The following is a 20,166-nucleotide window of genomic DNA, read 5'->3' on the forward strand; positions in this document are numbered from 1 at the left end:
CAAAGGAGAAAGAAACATGGAGACAGAAAAGCTAAAAAGATACAACAGACCTAGGATTTTCCAACCTCACGGTGAAAGTATGAGCCTCTTGGCAATGTCTACCTCCCTCCCTCCGAAGAGGCCTCAAACCAAGTGAAAGAAAAGCACCAGAAAGACATTTCCAAAGAGCTCACCTCGACATTCCACACAAAGGAGCTATGGAAGAGGTCAGACCACACTTTCCCAACTTTACAGATGTCCGTCACATCCCAGATGTACACACTGTGATCCTTGTATACGCAGGAGAGCCAGTGATGGCAGGGGTCATAAGCCAAGGCAATAGTGTCCGGGTAAGTGGCATCTGGTCTTCTTGAAAATACCAAAAAGGGGAGGGAAATATTCCTCTTGGTTACAAAGGGGGAAAAAAGCCCAAACACTTAATCTTCTTTTTGTTAAGTTCATTAAAATGCTGCAGAAGACTCAAGCAAGTGGTGGTAAAATGCCGGCACAAAATTGTAATTAAAAATCGTATTGTGCCTGGTACAGTTTGGGGTCTTAAGTGTCCACACATCAATGAGCGTTATGTGTGATCCACCCATGGCTCTTCCTTCTGGCCACATGAGCAAGGTTTTATGGGCTGGACTGTAGTATGTAGCTGTGGCTGTCTGCACTCCAGCCATGCAGTCTCTAAGATGTCTGAAAGATGCAGACAACAGCCTGCTTCTACAAGCAAGACTTTGGAAGGATGTTTATTTGCTGGTACTTATTGAACTATCCTGCCCTCTATGTGAGATTTCAAAGCAGCAAGTTAATACCATTTTAAAGAATTCCAGGGAAAAGCAATGCAATCATTTAAACAGAATAAAATAATATTTAAAAATTCAATGAGCTGAAACAGCAGAAGAGACTATAAATTAAAACCATGTGCAGGAACCCTTAAAAGAGAGGTTAGGGCCCAAAGGCTTTAATGAAAAGCCAAACCTGGTGCCTAAAAGAAACCAACACAGGTGCCATTAGGGCCTCAAAGTGGAGGCATTCCATAATGGGGCACCACAGCCGAGAAAGCCCTCTCCCACATCTCTGTGGGAGATATCACTCCCACAAGGGAGACATGGAGGAGGGCCGCACCAGCAAGGTTCTTCAAATATTGAGGTCCCAAGCCGTCCTGGCTGCTTGACTACACAAAAACTCGGGCACTTAGTGTCACTCTCAAACATAAGAGAAGAAGACGGCGATGCTAAAACCTCCTAGACAGTGTTATTGAGCTGAAACTAAACTTTAAGAACTACCTGCTCCAATATAGTCCAGAACCTATGATTTAAGCTTGTGCTTCCCAAACTTTGGTCCTGCAGATTTTTGGATATCGTTTCCCAGAAGCCCTAGCCTTAAAATTAATACCTTAATATTTCTTCTCCAGCGACATCGACACCCAGAGGGTGAGGCTTTGGCAAGTCTGAGAGGTAATGCAGGTTATGAGTGTGGAAGATGCGCACAGTTCCATTGGCACAACCACAGAAAATAAATTCTTCACTAACGCAGATACAGTAGGCTAGAGATACCTGAATGGAAGAAAAACAGAGGTATATGGTCAGAGTTAGACTAGAACAGAGAATTTAAAAAATGCAAGATTCATATCTTCTGAAACAGAAACAAGAGCGGTTCATGAAGAGGCATTCTTACCCTCAGATAAATCCATTTTTCCAGCACACGCTTCTCATTAAACTGGCAGAGGATCCCAGAATAAGAAACGGAGAAGGTGCTGCCAGACATTTGCCCTCGCCCACACGCAACGCCACAGAAGATGTTGTTGTGAAGTTCCCCAAGAAGGCCAGAGCGACCAACCAGTGGGACAGTCTCCTTAATCTGCAATGAACGCAATCTTTCAGGACCAAAGTTCAAGCAGAATATATTTGATTTAAAAAATAATACTGCAGACTAACAACAATTTCTCCCGGATGTTGCAAGATGCGTCAAAACCTCTGTGACCATAATCACAACAGCATGGGTACAAAAAACAAACACACCTTATAGACTCTGAGACTTCGTTAGAACTCTGAGGATATTATTTATTTATTAAACTGTAGAATAATACTGGTCTGGAGAGAAACCTGAAATAAGCTCCTGGTATATAAAAGAAATATTAATGAGTACTTGAAAAGTGAAGACCCACCAACGCAGGCAGTAAACCTATTACTATCAGGAAACTATAGCTGACCCTCCACATCCACAGATTCTGCAGCCCATGGCTTGAAAATATTCTTAAAAGTGCAAAATGCAAACCTTGATTTTGCCATTTTATATAAGAGACCCCATTGTGCACAATGGGACTTGAGCACCCACGGCTCTGGAACCAAACCCCAGTGGATACCAAGGGCCCACTGTATTTTGAGAAGCTCCTTACTTTTTGTTCTCTGTAAGCAGACAGAAAGTTTACCTATATTTCCCTGGACACATCCTTTGCCTTTACTTTAAGCAGACAGAGAAGTTTACCTTAATTTCCTTGGACACATCCAGGAACCAGAATTTAACGTGGCGGTGACCGACAGTAACAAAGTAGCTGTCCTCTGAAAAGGAGACGGCAATAACCTTGCAAGATACTTTGTTGGAGGCAATTAGCCCATCCTTCTGTGAGGCAAGGGAAAAAAATACCCATCAGTATTTTGGAGAAATGTACTAATGGGAGGAGTAATCCAGAAGAGAACCTGTAAGACTATGCTGACCCTCTCCAGTTGGAACCATGGAGTACATGCATACCTCAGTCAACAAGACTTCTGATGGTGAAGCTCTTTTTAAAAAGGCTTTTACATGCAGAAACCTATTCTGTTCTTTTAATGCTATTTCTACTTTTGGTACAGTTAAAGAAGCAAAGCTAGGAACATAACTGCTTCATTAACTGAGGAAGACCTGTGATTTATGATATCCTTGGTGTCTGGTTCTCTTATTCTAGACGCTGCAATGTTCCAACGTCTCAGAGCAAGACAACCTTCTGTGGTTCCTTCCCCATGAAGCCTGCCAAGCAGTTTCTTACCTTCCAGTCCCACACATTAACAATCATGTCATGAGGATATCCCACAGAGACAAGATACTTCATGTTGGGAGAAAACGCCACACAGGCCACACCATGTTTATGTCCGTAGAGCTCCGACACTTGTGTCCTCTCTTCAACATCCCAGACTCGGACTGCCGGGCGATGTCCGTTCTGCAGGAGGAAAACCCAGAACAGTTTTTGGTACAAGGCTTCATCTGAGCCAAGGATGACCAGTGCTTAGGAAATTAAGAGTATGGGGCTCCTTACAACCAGCTCATGGCTATTTCATAACAGAGGAGACCTTCCAGGCCAGAGGCCATGACTTCCAGGCCAGCAAGAGTGCTGTTCATTCTTGCACAAATAACACAAATGGACAGTAGTCGGAAACAAATTAAATAAAATGCTATGAGAGCACGCAACTGCAGAAAAATGCACCTAGTTATGAAAGAGAATATATAATTAAAATAATGAATTAAGTAGACCAAAACCACCGAGTGCCTAAATGCCTGCAAAACATGGACTGGGACTGATACAAAGGCAATGACCAACAAATTAGATTAAAAATAACATATTACAAAAACACGTTCTTTGTTTATTATTCATGCTTATGTATTTCTGCAGTGTAATTGGATGTTTACTGAGGAAGACATTTCAAAACAGGATATGATCTAGAGATGCAAGATTGTTTTTTTAAGACAATCTTGCACAAACAAGATCCAAGGTGGACTGGGAATACCCAGCGCAAGGGAATGCCAGAGAGCCCAGTTCTAAACATAATACAGAGTATCACTATGAGCCTGCGTCTTCAACTAGCAGCCAACCCTAATCTATCTTATCTCAGGATCTGTGTCGGTCCATAGTTTCTGGATATAAAACAACATGAAGAAATTACTGGCTGGGGAGGGAGTTCAAACTGATAGGGTTGTGATGTACATCCTTTTGCTAAAGGAGTTTCTAGACACTGCCAGAAGCTGTACATAATAAAGATGGATGGAAAAATGTGTGGTTTCCATGCTACAGTTTTGTGTCACCGAAATGTGTTACCAACTCATCTCTTTAGACAAGAAAGGGCTTTTAATACTGTATAGTTATAATAAAAATCCTTACAAACTCACCTCGCCAGTAACAATATATTTCCCATCGGGAGAGAAAGACAAAGCGCTCACGTTTTTCCTGAAAGGAAAACAGAAACCTTCCCATTGTCTTATCACAACAACAACAGCAACAAAGAATGGCACAAGACTAGCTGTGTTAGTCAGCCAAACCACACCTATGGCACCTGAATGACTGACACATTTATTATTGGCAAACCTGGCAGATTTGAGGGTTTATTTTCTGACATGTGATAATCTCACTCCACTCCCAAAGTGGACACTGAGTCATTCCCTGCAATTAGGTGGTTAATCTAATTATAGAAGTTTCTCTTCTATAGGGAAGCAACAATTACAGGTAGCTCCTGACAGTCGCTTTCCATCTAGATACCTGAATATGTCAGTATTTTACTGATACTGTAAGCCACCTCGATCCTGCGGGAGAGGCGGGATAAAAATAGATTATTAAATAATAATAATAATAATAATAATAATAATTAGACTAGATGTATAAGAGAAATTGAAGAAGTGAAGAAGACGGCAAGACGAGACAAGATCCGAGATGATATAAAGATAAAGAAGAATGTAATAAGTGATGGTTATAGTTGCATTGCATCTTTGTTTTGCTCCTGGTCTCCAGAATTGTAGTCCAACACTTAAACCACTGGACATGCTGGCTCTCAAGAATTGGCACCTTGGCAGAAAACCACACCAAGTGTTATCATTATTATTTTCCTATATCCTGCCTTTCTCCCAATATAGAGACTCATCATTTACAAATAACAACATTCGAACCATCAGGAGTTACAAGATATATGTTACCTGGACGTATTAAAGATATGCCTCTGTTTATTCTTCCTGGGATTGAAAACCACAACCACGCATCTGGAAAGAAAGATGGAGAACGTTTCCGTAAGGAGGGTTTTCGTAGGATCCCAGAGTTGGAAGGGAGCTCCGAGCCCATTCTGCCATGCAGGAACTCACAATCAAAGCACCCCCCGACAGACGGCCGTCCAGCCTCTGTTTCAAAATGTCCAAAGGAAGAGAAAAGTAACTTTTTCAATCTCTGTTGTTAAGATAACTCTTTTGTGGCTCAAGGCTATGGAATTCTGGGAGTCGGAGTTTGTTGTGGGGCCCAGAGCGGAGCTGCCGCAAAAGAGTTAAAGCAGTGCCAAACTGTGTTATTTCTCCAGTGTGGATGCAGCCTAAGATCGCACTACTTACCCTGTCGGATACGCTATCTGTCCTGTGTTTGGGTCGCAGGCCAAGCCACTGCTGGTCTGAGTGGTTATCCCCAACACCTTTTCAAGCACCACCTGCCAAAAGGAGGAGGAGGAGGAGAGCAGGACGAAATCTGTGTCAGCAAATGCAAAGCTAGACATCTGCCTATTCTGAGGGAAGCTTCAGAGAGGGACTGGGAGGCTTAGGGCCCAAACAGACAGGCCAAAGTAAAGCTGCTTCGGGTCACTTTGGAGGATGCTGTTTGAATGACGCACGCATCTTAAGAGGCCAAAGCTGCACTCTGGTCCTTAAGACTGGAGCATGGCTTTGGTGTGGCTTCTGGCCTCTTATGACGCATGCCTCATTTAAATAGCATACCTCCACAGTGACCCAAAGCAGCTTTATTTTGGCCGGTCTGTTTGGGCCCTTACTAACCTGTGTTGTTGTTCTCGTGTTACCTCAAGTCGGTTTCCGACTTACGGCTGCCCTAAGATGAGCCCATCGTTGGGTTTTCTTGGCAAGATTTGACCAAACGCATCTGAGGAAGTGGGCTTAAGCCTAGGGAAGCTCATGCTGCTGAGTTCTTTCATTCAGTCAGCCCCAAAGGTGCTCCAAGATCTCTCTACATACTGAGCCCACAGACTAACACGACTCTGAACTGTCCAGAGGGGCTTTCCCCTGGCCTTCCCCTGAGCGGCTGAGAGAGTGTGACTTGTCTGAGTGGGTTTCCATGGCCCAGCCAGGATTCAAACCCGGTCTCCAGAGTCCGAGTCCAACGCCCAAGTCTTCCAATTGAGCAGGACTGGTCCTAGCTTTCCTAGGCTTAAACCCACTCCCTCAGGTGCCTCTGGGGGAGTGGAAGCCAAGGGCAGACCTATAAGTGCCATGAGTGTGGGAGAGAATGTCCATTCAAGGCCAAAACCCCTTGAAAGGGGTAATAGGCAACGCTAGCCTTCATAGGCTGAGCCAAGGAAGAGCTCAGGCCATTCATTCACTCAGGCCAAGACGCACACCTGCCACTCAACCCTTAACCACGCCCACCACCGCGCTAAACCCTCCCTATTTAATTGCCCCGCCCCTTCAGCCGTAGCACGCCACGCACCCCAGTCCTACTTAGCCACGCCCTAAATATTTCTAGCCCCGCCCACAACTCGTTGGCTCCCGCTCAGCATCGTGCCACGCCCCCTGACGCTCTTTAGCCACGCCCTTTACACTACCACGCCCTCTCAAAGTAGTTAGCCACGCCCCTAACACCCGTCAAGCACTGTGCCACGCCCCTCGAAGCTCGTTAGTCACGCCCCTAACTCCAATCGACCCCGTCCGCCGGTGTGCCACGCCCCCTGAAGCTCAGTCACGCCCACCGCAGTACCACGCCCCCTGCGCCTGGTAGCCCCGCCCCCGACACTAGTTAGCCCCTTCGGCTACTGTACCACGCCCCCTCCAGCTCGTTAGCCACGCCCCTCACCGCTTCCTGGTGCTTCGACCTTCGCCTCAGGCTGAAGAGTAGCGGCGAGTCTGCGCCGGAGTGCGTCCCTGGCCCGGCGTAAAAGGAGCCGCCGCCTCCTCCGGCCATGTCTTCCTCTCAAAGCCCCAAACTGCGGGCAGAGACCCCACGGAGGCGAGTCAGCCACTGACTGACTAACTAACCGTCGCCCACCCAAACTACGCGCGGCAAACCGGCGCCGCCCTGCTATTGGCTGGTTGCCCTGTCAATCATTGCGGGGCCCAGCCAATGAAACCACGGCTTGTCTCAGACGGCAAGCGACGTTGTGTTTCCTCGGTTGACCAATCAGAGGGGGGCCTGGCTCTGGCCTCGGTCCCGCCTCTCCAAGCGTTCGCTTTTCCTATCTCTGCGGCCACACTTCCTCCCCGCCTCAGCCAATCAGATTCCAGTTCGCGAAGTCTCGGGCAGCGGGCGGCTTCTTGAGGCCTCACTGCGCGTGCGCGCGAGACCAGGAAGAAAAAGGGGGCGTGGCGTCGTGACGTCGCCGTTGTTTTGAGGGTCGGAGGGCGGCCGAGGGAAGCAAGCCAAGCCGGCGCCATGACCAAGTACTGCCGGGCGCCCAACTGCTCCAACTCGGCCGGGCAGCCGAGGCCGGGCAGCCAGCGCCTCAGTTTCTACAAGTCAGTCCGCTTTCCTCTGTGTGAGGGTTGTGACGTCACGGAGTGGTGACGTCACGGAGGGAGGCTGAGAGAGAGTGACTCCTCCGAAAGGCAGCCAGGGTCAGAGGCTCTTTTCTGGCTCAAGGCTATGGAATTCTGGGAGTTGGAGTTTGTTGTGGGCCTGGAGCGGAGCCCTACAACAAACTCCAACTCCCAGAATTCCATAGCCTTGAGCCATTGTCTGCTATGGGACCCACATCATCCCCCAACTCCCAGAATTCCATGGCCTTGAGCCATTGTCTGCTATGGGACCCACATCATCCCCCAACTCCCAGAATTCCATAGCCTTGAGCCATTGTCTGCTATGGGACCCACATCATCCCCCAACTCCCAGAATTCCATAGCCTTGAGCCATTGTCTGCTATGGGACCCACACTGGACATACAGGGGGAATGGCACTGGTTTCAGTTCTATGTAGTCAGGCCTGTTTGCTGAAGTCTTTCAAGATGTTTTCCTCTCTTCTCCGCAAAGGTTTCCTCTCCACAATCCTGAGCGCCTGCAGCAATGGCTCTCCCAGCTGAACCAAGAGGAATGGATCCCAACAAAGCACCAGCATCTGTGCAGCGAACACTTTGCGCCGTCCTGTTTCGAAAACCGGTGGGGAATGCGCTACCTGAAGCCTGACGCCGTCCCCACCATTTTCCAGACGTCCAATGGCCCTCTGGTGAGTCTGCCAGGCCTGACTGTTTGCCAAGGCAGTCTGAGGGGGGAAATACCTATATGAGAATCAAGGCCCCATACAGACAGGCCAAAATAAAGCTGCTTTGGGTCACTTTGGAGGTATGCTGTTTAAATGATGCATGCGTCCTAAGAGGCCAGAAGCCATGTCAAAGCCTGGAGTCTTAGGACACATGCATCATTTAAAACAGCATACCTCCAAAGTGACCCAAAGCAGCTTTATTTTGGCCCGTCTGTATGGGACCTAAGTCACTTTCTGTTCAGGTGCGAAGCCGATTTAAATGTAACCAAGTCCAACAAAGAAAAAGGCTCCCAGAGTACTATCAGTTGTGAACAAGGCAGCCTTTGCCTTCAGGTCAACAATACGAAGGACTTCATGCAGAAGGAAACATTTATTCATTAAAGATTTTGTGTTTTCCTCAGTATGCGGAGCCATGTTTGGTTTCAACATAAGTAACAAAATACACACAGGTTGAGCCTCCCTTCTCCAAAATGCTTGGGTCCAGAAGTGTTTTGGATTTCAGAGGTTTTTGTACTTTCCAGTATTTGCATATACATAGTAGGATTTCTTGGAGAGGAGACCCAAGGCAATTTACAAAGGCTGAAAGCAAAATAAAAACATTTTGAAAAAGATAATTAAAAAGTTAAAACAAAATTAAGCAGCCATCACATGAAAACAGCATTAATTTTCTAAATGTACCTCCATTTGAGAAGCCAGTATTGAGTAGGGGTTTGAGTGTTGGACTATGACTCTGGAGACCGGGGTTCGATTCCTCGCTCAGCCATAAAACCCACTGAGTGAACTTGGGCAAGTCACATGCTCTCAGCTTCAGGGAAGGCAATTGCAAACCTCCCCTGAATAAATCTCCCCAAGAAACCCCCAGAAAAGTTTGCCTTAAGCTTGCCATAAACTGGAAATGACTTGAAGGAACGCACAGTCCTGAAGGCAGGGAACTTGTCAAATTAACAATTTGTCAACTGCTGTGGGAGCCTTCTTGGCTGAAAGGTGAGATAGAAATGTTCTTCATAAGTAATTAAAAAATCTATTTTCTTATTTCCTAATTTTTATTTTTTATATATATATAAATATGTACTGCAGAAGAGGGAAAGTTCTGCTAGGCCTCTGTCTGATGTGCCAGCCAAGAAACTCATCCTTCAATGCCAGGGAGAGAGAAGCATGCCAGGGCCACAAGCTGTGAGCCACCAAGAGCCAAGCACACTGGAAACGCTTGCCATCGCCATAGATCCTGGGGTGGGGTCTGCCCCTATCTATGTGGAAACCCAGTCTTCGGCCCTCTCCGCCCCTTTGGTTGAGGCCGTGAATCTTGTTCCTTTGGTTCAAATTGTGGAGCCCCTGAAGTTGACTGTGGCTTCTCCGGTGGAGGCTTTACCAGACCCAGTGGAGCAACAGGTGGTTGATTTTGTGGCCTCGCTGCCACCTGCCCTCAAGGCTTTGCCAAGCTCTTCACTGGGGGTCTCCGGACAGTTCTGTGCAGAAGTGGCGGTGCCATGCAAGGTGCTTGCTCCTGCGTCCGACCAGTCTCCGTTGCATGCCCTGGTGACCGATGGGTCTGTGGCCACTGAGCAGGGCGCCCTCATCATTGAGAACGTTTCCATCGAGCCATTCCTGGAGACTGATCCCTCTGCTGCTGCTGCCACTGTCCTCAACTCCCTGGAGGACTCCGCTACAGAAATGGTGGCCTACTTTGAGACCATCCCCACTGCTCCCATTACAGCAGCCTCCTCCTCCATCGTGACTCCCCCTGAGACTGTGCTGTCATCTGCCCTCAGTGTCCCAATTGTCTCCACCGTCCCTATTGTCTCCAACCAGGCCTCTCCAGAGGCCTCCCCAACTGAGGAGGAGGAAGAAGAGGAGGACGAGGATGAGGAGGAGGAAGAAGAGGAGAAGCTGGGAGAGTTGAGTTCAGTGGAGTCCTTGGAGGAACAGCTGGAGGAGCATCGCTACCACAAGAATGAGGAGGGGACGACAGCAGAGCTGGCGGACGTGGTGCTAGGCCTCCAGAAGAAGGTGAAGGTGCTCCAGCAGCGGCATCGCCGGCACTGTGCCAAGCTGGAAGCCATGGAGGGGGTGGTGGAGCAATTGAGGAAGGAAAACCTGGTATCAGAGGAGAAGCTGAAGCTCCTGGAGATGGTAAGTCAGCTATGGGGGGCAGGATGCAACTGTCAGAGACCATCACAAGTATGAACGGAGAGGTGGCTGCACCAAGGCTGCCACCACCCAGAGCCCCAAACCTCAGAGTGGCATCCCTGTGTAAGCTTGGTATGTGATATTAGCTCTGCTGAGGTTTCTTGAGGTGTATCCCCTCATGGAGATAAAGAAAAGCAGTAACATATGCACAAAGCTTTAGCAGAAAATTTCAATGTGCTGCTCTTGGTCAAGAAAATGGTGCACCATGTGAACATGTTAAGTAATAAAGATGACATGTTCTTGCCCCAAGAAATGCACAGATTTAATTTCACTAATGGCAGAAAGGATAGTGTAAAGGGGAAACGCAATGATAAAAAGAGAATGAACCTGAGCCACAGCAGCTAAGGTTTTATTACTCTTAGGGAAGACACCTAAGAATTGAAGCCAGAAGAATTGGAGTGAAGTTGGCTAGGATGAAATCAAGTGTAGGCCAGAAGCATTTGAGGGACCCACAGTGCCTCACCCCAGGCTAGAGAAATGCACACACTTTGCCCCCCTTCCACAGTTTCTTAAGAGGCATACAAGATCTCTAACACCCATTTTATTTCTTTCCCTCCTGGGCTTGCCTGCAGTCTAGCACTATAATGCCGGAGAGTGGCAGCACAGTTGCCATTATCTGCCAGGACAATGACCAGGCGTTGGTCTACACCGTACCTCAGCTTCCAGAAGAAGGGAATGAGACCATCATCCATGTTGAAGAGCAGTAGCCTTGTGGGAGAAGACGGAGGACAGTCAGGAGCCAATCCCCCTTTGTTCGACTTGGCCAAAGGCACCGTCCCAGAAAATCTCCAGAGAGCTTGTACCCTTCTGCTGCTAGAATTGCAAAGCCGACCCCACCAAGCCTTTCCCTGGTTCCGGCTGCATCTTTGATGGCCTTATTGCTGTGGCACCTTATTTTGTGGGATTGGGGTGTGGGTTCTTTCTTTGTTTTCCCTCCTTCTCTGAAATGATTGCATATAAAATGGTCTTGGTGGAGGAATAAACCACTGATTGTGTGCGTGTTTGCCTCCCTCTCTGTGCCTGAGCCAAGGTGATGCTGCTGGTGTCAACCTAGTTTGTTGTTCTCATTGTGGCTTGGTGATATAAGCCAGATCTATGGTGTTGTCTTGGTAGCCTATACTTTTACACAGGGCTTGAAAGAGTTCACCTTTTGGATTGCGTGACAACTTTTTTGGCCATGCTGAGTTGGCACTAATCTGGGAGTTGTCATCCAGAACAGTCACTCTTCTCAGCTCAGCTCCTTGGAGGTGAAACAGTGCTATGTTGTGTTTCAGGCATCTTGAATTCTCATAATTTGTTGTTGCGTCCACCTCTGTGGGCTTTCAAAAATGCTTGGCTTCAAAGGGTGTGTTTGTGTGTGTGCGAGTGTGAGAGAGGGGATACCAGCATCTTCTCAGCTCCAGCAGAACTACTACACCGTTTAGTGATATTTCAGTATCTTTTGCAAGAAAAGCATCCGATCAAGAGCCAGGGGTGTTTGGCACCTATCCCCACAGTTGTTTTTCTGCTTGTGGGAAACAGGCACAACGCCATGAGATGATGCATATAAAAGGCAAGATACAGGGAGAACTGGAGAACATAAAACTTTGACAAGACACAGAATGGAAAAAGGAGAATGGCAGTTACCATATATGCATGGATGGAAAAGCCAGGGTGAAAATAGCATATATAAAATTAATGTTAGAAGTGGAGATGTACATCAGGGATGAGCAGATGTCTTTGAAGATTCAATTCAGCATTTTGCTAGAACCTTTGAGATGCACCAAACCAGAGCCTCTAGTCTAGTACAAAAGATGTACACTTAAAATTAAGGTCTGCCACGTCCAAGAACTTGTATTGCATAGGAAGAATTACATAGGAAACACAGGCTGTTTCTTGTTGGCTTATTTTTGTGTTCTCCATCAACCTTCCTCAGAACTTGTTGAGTATCTAGACTCCTTTTAGCTTATTCTTTTCAGGAGCACATAGTTCTGTAACTCACCCTTAAGGTTTCATCTCATACATTTATTCCCTCCACATGCAAAATAAAATGATTGTTTCCTGAGAGAGCGATTGACTGTGATTATAAGTCCTCTTTTTAAAATTTGTATTTAATTCTTCATGTTTTTTTTAACACGGGTACCTGTGATTGTAAACTAACCTGGGTATTGCAGGAGAGGCTAAAAATATTAACTAAATGACATTGTGATTGTTGATCTTGGGGATTAAGTGGGAAGGAGAAGTGGGGAGAGCCTCTTTGGGATTGATGTGTATGTAACAATGCTTTAATTTTTAAACATGAATAAATGGAATATATTGAACAAAATGGTGAGTCCTTCTGTAAAGCTGGAACGGTGGAATAGAATATCAGTTGCTAACATCCTTCCTCCCCATCTAAGATAAGAAGGAGTGCCTCTTAGGAGGACCTAACCTGGGCTGTATATTATGATTCTGGAGAATAATAGGAGTAGTTCAGAAGGCGTGCCAGGTGCAGAATTCTTCTTCTAGAGGATCCCTGCTTTCGTGGTTCTGCCCAACTTGCAGGGAGGTCAGAGATACCTTTTGGAATTGGCTAAGATTTATCTTATGCTTTGTGACCTGGAGACTTGGCCGCCGTTCTGATGTGTATCAGAATCTTCTTTTCCCCCTGGATTTTTTTTCCTGTCCAACTACTGAAGAATTCTTTGTAACTTTCATGCAAGGATGGGCGACCACATTAGTGCCCAAGGAATCCCTGGAAGGCTGCACCGCCCCACCATGCTCACTCTTGCAAAATATGCACTTCCTCCTCACTTTGTTTTTAAAAAAGGGTTTGTGCACTTTGGGCAAAACATGGCAGGAATACCTCCCACGCCTTCTAGATGGTGTTTGGGGGTGAACGTTTTTCTATCTATCTATCTACATACATACATATATATACACACACACACACACATACACACAACTGAAAGCCCAGGGAACTTTTAAAAAATGGTGGAAATGTCCTCTGTACCCGAAGATGGCGTTTTGGAGCAATTTTGGACCCATATTTTGCCCACTCCTGCTTTAAAGTGATCTGTTTCTACGCCTTCTCTAAACTGCTGTTGTGCAGTGATTATTTTATTTTCAAGTCTTCAACATTCAGACCTTTATTGCCAGGAAAACACTCTCAGGAAAATCTGACATGGCTGGCCTGGTCTTCTATTGATCCCCTTTCTGTGGTGCAGCCTCTTCAAAAAGCCGTCCCGATTCCCAAACGGCCACAGATTCGAAAGCTCTTCCAGCCATCCTTTGTGGCATTCCTAGGTTAATTACCAGCAGGCCATATTATATATTGCAACCGTTGATGTTAGAGAGGGTAACGTGGGGAATGGGGTGGAATTTGATTTGTAGTAATGGATTCTTCCCTGCATGGTGCTTTGCTGCCAGCTGAATTACTGGCAAAACCCCTCTCCTCTATTGAAGGAATTATAGACTCAGCTAGCATTTCCAATAAGTAATCCTTCCCCAAGCATTGGATAAGCAGAACAGAGGAAGACCTGGGGTGGTGGTGTGTCTTCTTGGAGATGCCTTGCAGTATTTCTACAGCATAGATGCCCCCTTGAGAGCCACTGTGGTGTAGTGTGGTTTTCATGTTGGACTGGAGACCAGGGTTCGATTCCCAGCTTGGCCATGAATCCCACTGGGTGACCTTAGGCAAGTCACACTCTCTCAGCCGCAGGGGAAAGCCAGGGCCAACCTCCTCTGAACAAATCTTGCCAAGAAAACCCCAGGATAGGGTCGCCATAAGCAACTTGCAGGAGATAGAAATGACTTAAAGGTACCCAAAAACAACAACAAAAATGCAAAGATGGTTGGCTCCGTGGCAAAAGACACCTTGCAAATATACCTGCAAGGATGCAGAACTGGAGAGAAGGTGGAGAAGCCCCATCTCCCATCTTTGTTGTTTGTTGTTATCCACCCTCGAGTCGATCTCAACCCATGGCGACCCTGTGGATGAGACATCTCCAAAACTCCTTATGCTTGATTGCTCTCCTTAGGTCCTGCAAATTCATACCCATGACCTCCTTAAAAGAGTCCATCCATCTGGCTTACGGCCTTCCGCTCTTTCTGTTTTCTGCTCTAGCTTTCCTAGCATTATCCATGATGTGTCCAAAGTACGACAGCCTCAATCTTGTCCTCTTGTGTCTTCCTGAGAAATTTCTGGCTTGATCTGCTCTAGGGCCCATTGGTTTGACTTCTTGGCTGTCCATGGTAACCTCAGCACTCTTCTCCAGCCCCACATCTCTAATGGATTCATTCTCTTCCTATCCACTTTCTTTGCTATCCAGCTTTCACATCCATCCATGCTCACAGGGAAGACAATGGCTTGTATGATTCTAACTTTCATGCTCAGTTGTATATCTTTGCATTTTAGGATATTTTCTCGTTCTCGCTGCCCTCCCCGTTCTTAGTCTTCTCCTGATTTCTTGACTGCAGTCCCCACTCCGATCAATATTTGATCCCAGGTATGAAAATTCTTGTGCTATTTTTATTTTCTCATTGTCTAGGTTGAATCTGTGTAATTTTTCGGTGGTCATTATTTTTGTTTTCATTATATTCGACAATAAGCCTGCCTTTTCCTCCTTGATCTTCCTTAGTAGTTGTTGTTCCTCCCAAATTCCCCCCCCCTTCTTCCAAGGGGGCGGGGAGGGAGGCAGCCTTGGTGATGCTGATGCTGATGCTGCTGTTGCTGCGCATGAGCAGCCTCCATCATCTCCATCCTCTCTCTGCCCAGCCATCCATCTCCAGGCGCACAGAGAGCATCCCTCTGCTGCATCCCAGTTTTCCCATCCAAGGTAGGAGGGGAGGCTTCAGGCCTGGGGGGGGGGGGCTGAGAATAGAGTCAGTAGGCTCTTTTGCACCTGCTATGGGGGGGAGAAAAGATGGGGGGGGGCAGGCTTGGCTGGCTCCCTCCATCTCTCCTCAAGGCCTCTGCATCCCTTCAAGGATGCTGCGCCTGCCTTGCGCATCCTCTCTACCTGAATAAAAAGGGCCTTTCCTCTCCTCCCCATTGGGAAAAAAAAAACAAACACCTCCTTTCCCATCTCTCCATACCCATCCATCCCTCTCTGCCCCCTTTGCAAGGCTGCCACACCCCACCTGTCTCCTTTTCTCCTTTCCAGCTCCAAAACTGGGTCCCCTGCTATTTTTCATCCTCCTCCTCCTCCCCAAGCATCCATTCTCAGGTGTCCAGCCTTCCCTGTATCCCACATTTCCAGAATAACACCCCCCCTCTCACCCCCAAAACAGCCTTGTCCAGATCATTTTTCAGTGGTGGCTTTTCAAGGGTGGATTTCCAATGTGGAATATCGTTTTCACATGCGTGTGTATAGCTTGCCTTTTTGAATGGTGCATGCGTCCTTTTAAAATTGATGGGTATTTTTAACTGATGTGTTTTAGCGGAGGTGGAGTGTCTATTGCTTCTTGTTGTTCTCCGTCTCCATCCATGGGAAGAGGCGGGTAAGAAATAAAGTATATTACAGTACTGTACATAGATATAACATAAATAATATTAGGCCCTTATTATCTGCTGGGGTTTGGTTACCCCCCCCCCCCCCATGGATACCAAAATCTGTGGATGCTCAAGTCCCATTATATACAATGGCATAGTAAAGATGGTGTCCCTAGTATAAAAGGGCAAAATCAAGGTTTGCTTTGGGGAATTTATATCTTTTGGAATATTTTCAATCCTTGGATGCTTGAATCTGTGGATCAAAAAATCTATGGATATGGAGGGCCGACTATATTATTATTATAATTATCATTGTCATTATTAATACTGGACTAAATGGACACCTATTCCTCCTTAGGGTCTCCAGAAATCACAGCATCACCCCCTTTTGACAGGGATCCCACCAATATTGCAGCTGGTTTTACTTCATTTCATTTATTAAAATAAGATTTTATTAAAGTTGCAGCTTGTTTTATTTACCCAACTCCAGACCTGCTTTCCCTGGATTGCTATGTCTGTGTGTATGTGTCTTCAAGTCGCCTGTGGACTTAAAAATGTCCTAGGGTTTTAAACCCATGAATTTCCTTGGGTTTTCTTAGGCCAGGAATCCTCAGAGGTGCTTTTGCCAATTCCTTCCTCTGAAATAGAGCCTACGGCACCTGGGATTTGTTGGCAGTCTCCCATCCAAGTATTGACCAGGCCTGGCCCTGCTTAGCTTCCAACATCAGACAGGATCTGATGGTGTTTTTAGGATATTTAGGCTATTGTAGTGCAGTGCCCCTTCGTATGTTTTATTTTTAAGCAATGGCTGGAGATGGTCAATAATAATGATGATGATGATGATGATGATGATGATGATGATGATATCCCTGAAATAATTCTAGACCATCCCATTTAACTCCTTCTTCTTTTCATCAATCCATCCATCCTTCCATCATCTAATCCTATAAACAGCACCCAAAATATCTTCATTTTTCTCCCATTTTGTATTTGCCCTCCTTGTCTCAGTTTCTCTCTGCCTTTTTCTATTCCATTCGTTTCCTCCAATAAATGCAAGCTGGACACCGTGGCTTTACTCCTCTCCAATTCATTTAATTTTAAAATTTATTAATTTCATTCTTTCTTCGTTTTTCTCTCATTTTGTATTTTCCTCCCTCAAGTCCTTCTCTCAATCTCTCTCTGCCTCTTTCTGTTCCTTTCATTTACTCCAATATTGTATATGCAAGGTGGGCACCGTGGGTTTCCTCTTCTCTGCTTTAATTTATTGTTTAAAAATTTATTCATTTCATCATTTAAAGCCCACCTTTTCTCCCAATATGGGACCCAAAGTCCAGATTGTCATCTGACCAGGGGGCTTCGAATTTGTATTCCTGCATGGCAGAATAGGGTTGAACTGGATAGATAGCCCTTGGGGTCTCTTCCTACTATTCAAAGCAATAAACAAGAACAACAAAAAGGGTATGAAATGGGTATTTCATTCCCTTCTCTAAATCTGGAATAGGCTCACATCTTTTCGGGTTTTAAATTCTCTTCTGCATGACTCAAACCCTTATTATTTTTCCCCTTCTCTCCTTTTATGCTTACACAGAAGGAATAACTTCCAGCAGCCATGACTAAAGACGATTCAGCAGAGCTTCCCTCCGAAGAGGACCAGCAACCCTTGGACTTCCAGAGCCCTGTCCTGGAGAGGAGGAAGAAACCCATCGTCCACCCCTCGGCCCCTGCTCCGCTGCCCAAAGACTATGGTGAGCCTGCTCTCCTGTTCTCCTTTCACTCCATGGTTTTCAAGGAGTCGGGCCAAGGGTAGGGAAATGGTATGAGATTTACCTGGCTCCATTTTGATGTCAACAAGGTGGGAGAAGAGCTGATAAACGTGCTAGAAGTTGTATTATTGGTGCACGCTCAATTGATATGATATCACACTATTGTATTTTCATTTTTGGAGTTGAAGTGTTTGAGGGGTTTTCTGCCTCCTTTCCAAGCATGGGGAAGAGTTTCCAGCTACAACTCCCTGAATCCCCCACTCAACATGGCAACTACCAATTCTAGCAAGGGGAATTTGGGAATTTGTAGTTTCCAATAGCTAGCTGTCTGTCTGTCTGTCTGTCTGTCTGTCTGTCTGTCTGTCTGTCTGTCTGTCTGTCAGTCTAAGCTATGCCTTGTGAGCCCAAATATCTATGTTGTCTTTAGATACACTTTAAATTGCAAAGTGGGCACCCTTTGCTACTCTGCCTCAGCAGCAAAATGTCCTGGTACAGTCTTGGTTTGCACTATTTTTATAGAATGGGAAGATGCATAGATAGCCTGTGACAAGTGCCACTTCAGCAAATGCTCCTGGTTCTCAAGTCTTTGCAAGATACGTTCAAGCCAGGTCTCAAGTCAAGTCTCAAGTCTCTACCTTCAAGTCCTTGGAAGAGATTTTCAAGCCAAGTCTCTAGCTTCAAGTCTCAAGTGATGTCAAACTGCACTATTTGTGTAGCACAGATTCGACCCAAGGGTGCATCTACATTGTACAAATAACACATTTGACAACACTTTAAGTGCCATAGCTCTATCCTATGGAATCTTGGGATTTGTAGTTTAACAAAGTCTTTAGTCTTCTTGGCCAAAGAGTATACAACAAGGTTCCTTAGGATGGAGCCATGGCAGTTAAAGAAGTGTTAGACAGCACCACTTTGAATTCAGTTTGCAGCAACTGAAGTAAGCTGAAGACAAAAGTGGGAGGAAGAGAGAGAAATTGGGACATTTTAGAATCAGCTGACTAAATGGGATGATAGAAGATAAATTGAGACTGACCCTGCCAGATTGGGACAATTGGAGCGATATTTCTATGGTGAATATGCACCCTGGGGTATACCTCTATTGACTTGAGGCCTGGCATCAGGAAAATAAAAATACCCGCAAGTGACTGGGTTGGATCCTGGCTCATCCGAAAGCGCAGCCCACGTGACACGGCGAATAATAATTTAAGCATTCAGGGTCGAATGCAGACATGGTGTGTGGTGTGTGGTGTGTGTTGCTGGGTCTGTTCCACCCAGAGCCTGCCAAGCTTCAATGAGGGGCTTTTGTCTTTGCTTTCCTGGCGCTGCTCAGAGGGAGAGCCGTAAACAAGGAAAGCGAAGAGGACTGAGGAGAGGAAAAAGAAGGAGAGAAAGAAAGCAATGGGCACGAGAAAGCCAAGCATCTGAAGGGAAACTGAAAGCCCTGGGCACCATTTGGGTCTTGGTCTGGGAGGCCAAGATGGGACAAGGGAGCAATTGTGTAAGATTTTGGAAGTTGCTATAGAGACAAGGTGGACCTGATGTTGGCACCTCTTCCTGACTACAAAAGGGGCACCTAGATCCAAGTCTAATATGGCACAATGGCACTGGCGGGTACGGGAACAAATCAAATCTGGCATCTTCCCCCCAATTAAGAATGCTGGCCCTGCAAATGAAATTATCCTTTGTTCCCCTATTTTCTGGCATTGCAGAAATTGCAAAGAGGGTCAGTGAAAATGGTTCCTTTTGCCCTCTTCACAAATACCCTCCATCATTTTGCAGATGAAAACCAAGCAACATCAGAGGGCATGTCCACACGGGTCAAAGGAAAGAGTCCACTCCCCCATCCTCATGGCCACCTGTCGTCACACTGTTGTGTGCCTCCAAGTTGTTTCCAACTTATTATGATGACCCTAAAGCGAACCTAACATGGGGTTTCCTTGGCAAGATTTGTTTGGAGGAGGTTTGCTATTGCCTTTTGCTGAGGCTGAAAGAGTGGGACTTGCTCAAGCTCATCCGGTGGGTTTCATGACCAAGCTGGGAATCGTGCCCTGGTCTCCAGAGACATGGTTTGGCACTCAGATAAATCAATAAATAGAAACTACAAAGCACCTTTTGATTTTGGAGCTGAACACAAAAAGGTTGTGTGACGTACAGTAGATGCATTAAAATAGAATTAAATTATTACAGCTTGCTATTATTGAGTGGCTCCGAGTTCCTATTCTGGAAAATGACAGTGAAAGGAGGGTTTTCTTTTTTTACTTTCTAGCTGAGAATAGTAGCTTTTCTTAATTAAACTCGAGGTTATATTGGTTCGTCACTGAAGGAAATATCCCCTAAAAGAAACCAACATTGGGTTTGGGCTAATGTGCTATGCGCTAATTAAACTGCATTTTGTTAATTAGAGAAAGGTTGCATGATTAATTGACTAGAAATGACTCATTACATTCACTCAAGCCTTATTGGAACTGGAGAGGATGGATTTCTCTGGGGTTCTTCCAAGAGAATCTATGTGTAGGTCATACTTAGAGCTGATTAAATGTATAGACTAGTGGAAAAGGACATGCAGATGTAATGAAAACCTG

General features: G+C 46.0%; 3 protein-coding genes and 1 long non-coding RNA gene across 8 annotated transcripts in view; 2 read left to right on the forward strand and 2 right to left on the reverse strand.

Moving 5' to 3' along the window:
• The window catches only part of WDR62 (WD repeat domain 62), a 19,885-nt gene extending 12,842 nt beyond the window's left edge, over window positions 1–7,043 (reverse strand). Inside the window, exons 1-9 of one of the 3 annotated variants that reach the window (XM_089478989.1) lie at window positions 6,785–7,042; window positions 5,323–5,414; window positions 4,921–4,983; window positions 4,123–4,180; window positions 3,008–3,178; window positions 2,470–2,604; window positions 1,660–1,842; window positions 1,378–1,538; window positions 174–345 (exon numbers count right to left, since the gene is read on the reverse strand). In XM_089478989.1, the coding sequence (XP_089335115.1) occupies window positions 174–345; window positions 1,378–1,538; window positions 1,660–1,842; window positions 2,470–2,604; window positions 3,008–3,178; window positions 4,123–4,180; window positions 4,921–4,983; window positions 5,323–5,414; window positions 6,785–6,892 (1,143 nt within the window). In that variant the 5' untranslated portion in view covers window positions 6,893–7,042. Of the gene's footprint in view, window positions 1–173; window positions 349–1,377; window positions 1,539–1,659; window positions 1,843–2,469; window positions 2,605–3,007; window positions 3,179–4,122; window positions 4,181–4,920; window positions 4,984–5,322; window positions 5,415–6,784 lie in introns of all 3 variants that reach the window. The other 2 variants (XM_089478988.1, XM_089478990.1) reach the window with 2 other exon arrangements.
• Window positions 6,813–12,674, forward strand: LOC149304623 (uncharacterized). Its single transcript, XM_089478998.1, has 4 exons — window positions 6,813–7,443; window positions 7,954–8,146; window positions 9,260–10,312; window positions 10,942–12,674. Exons 1-4 carry the CDS (start codon window positions 7,361–7,363, stop codon window positions 11,074–11,076), a joined length of 1,464 nt encoding a protein of 487 aa, XP_089335124.1. The 5' UTR covers window positions 6,813–7,360; the 3' UTR covers window positions 11,077–12,674.
• The window catches only part of LOC149304624 (uncharacterized), a 25,296-nt gene continuing 13,585 nt past the window's right edge, over window positions 8,456–20,166 (reverse strand). The window contains exon 5 of one of the 2 annotated variants that reach the window (XR_016271865.1): window positions 8,456–8,761. This is a non-coding gene — a long non-coding RNA (uncharacterized LOC149304624). The remainder of the gene's footprint in view (window positions 8,762–20,166) is intronic. The other variant, XR_016271864.1, reaches the window with a different exon arrangement.
• LOC149304625 (CAP-Gly domain-containing linker protein 3-like) overlaps window positions 15,075–20,166 on the forward strand; it is a 16,714-nt gene continuing 11,622 nt past the window's right edge. For both annotated transcript variants that reach the window (XM_089478996.1, XM_089478997.1), the window contains exons 1-2: window positions 15,075–15,165; window positions 17,410–17,566. In XM_089478996.1, coding sequence (XP_089335122.1) covers window positions 17,431–17,566 — 136 coding nt within the window. In that variant the 5' untranslated portion in view covers window positions 15,075–15,165; window positions 17,410–17,430. The remainder of the gene's footprint in view (window positions 15,166–17,409; window positions 17,567–20,166) is intronic.

Source organism: Sceloporus occidentalis, unplaced genomic scaffold (assembly GCF_023333645.1).
Source record: "Sceloporus occidentalis isolate IW3139 unplaced genomic scaffold, rSceOcc1.0.p SCAF_13, whole genome shotgun sequence".
Classification (NCBI taxonomy): domain Eukaryota; kingdom Metazoa; phylum Chordata; class Lepidosauria; order Squamata; family Phrynosomatidae; genus Sceloporus; species Sceloporus occidentalis.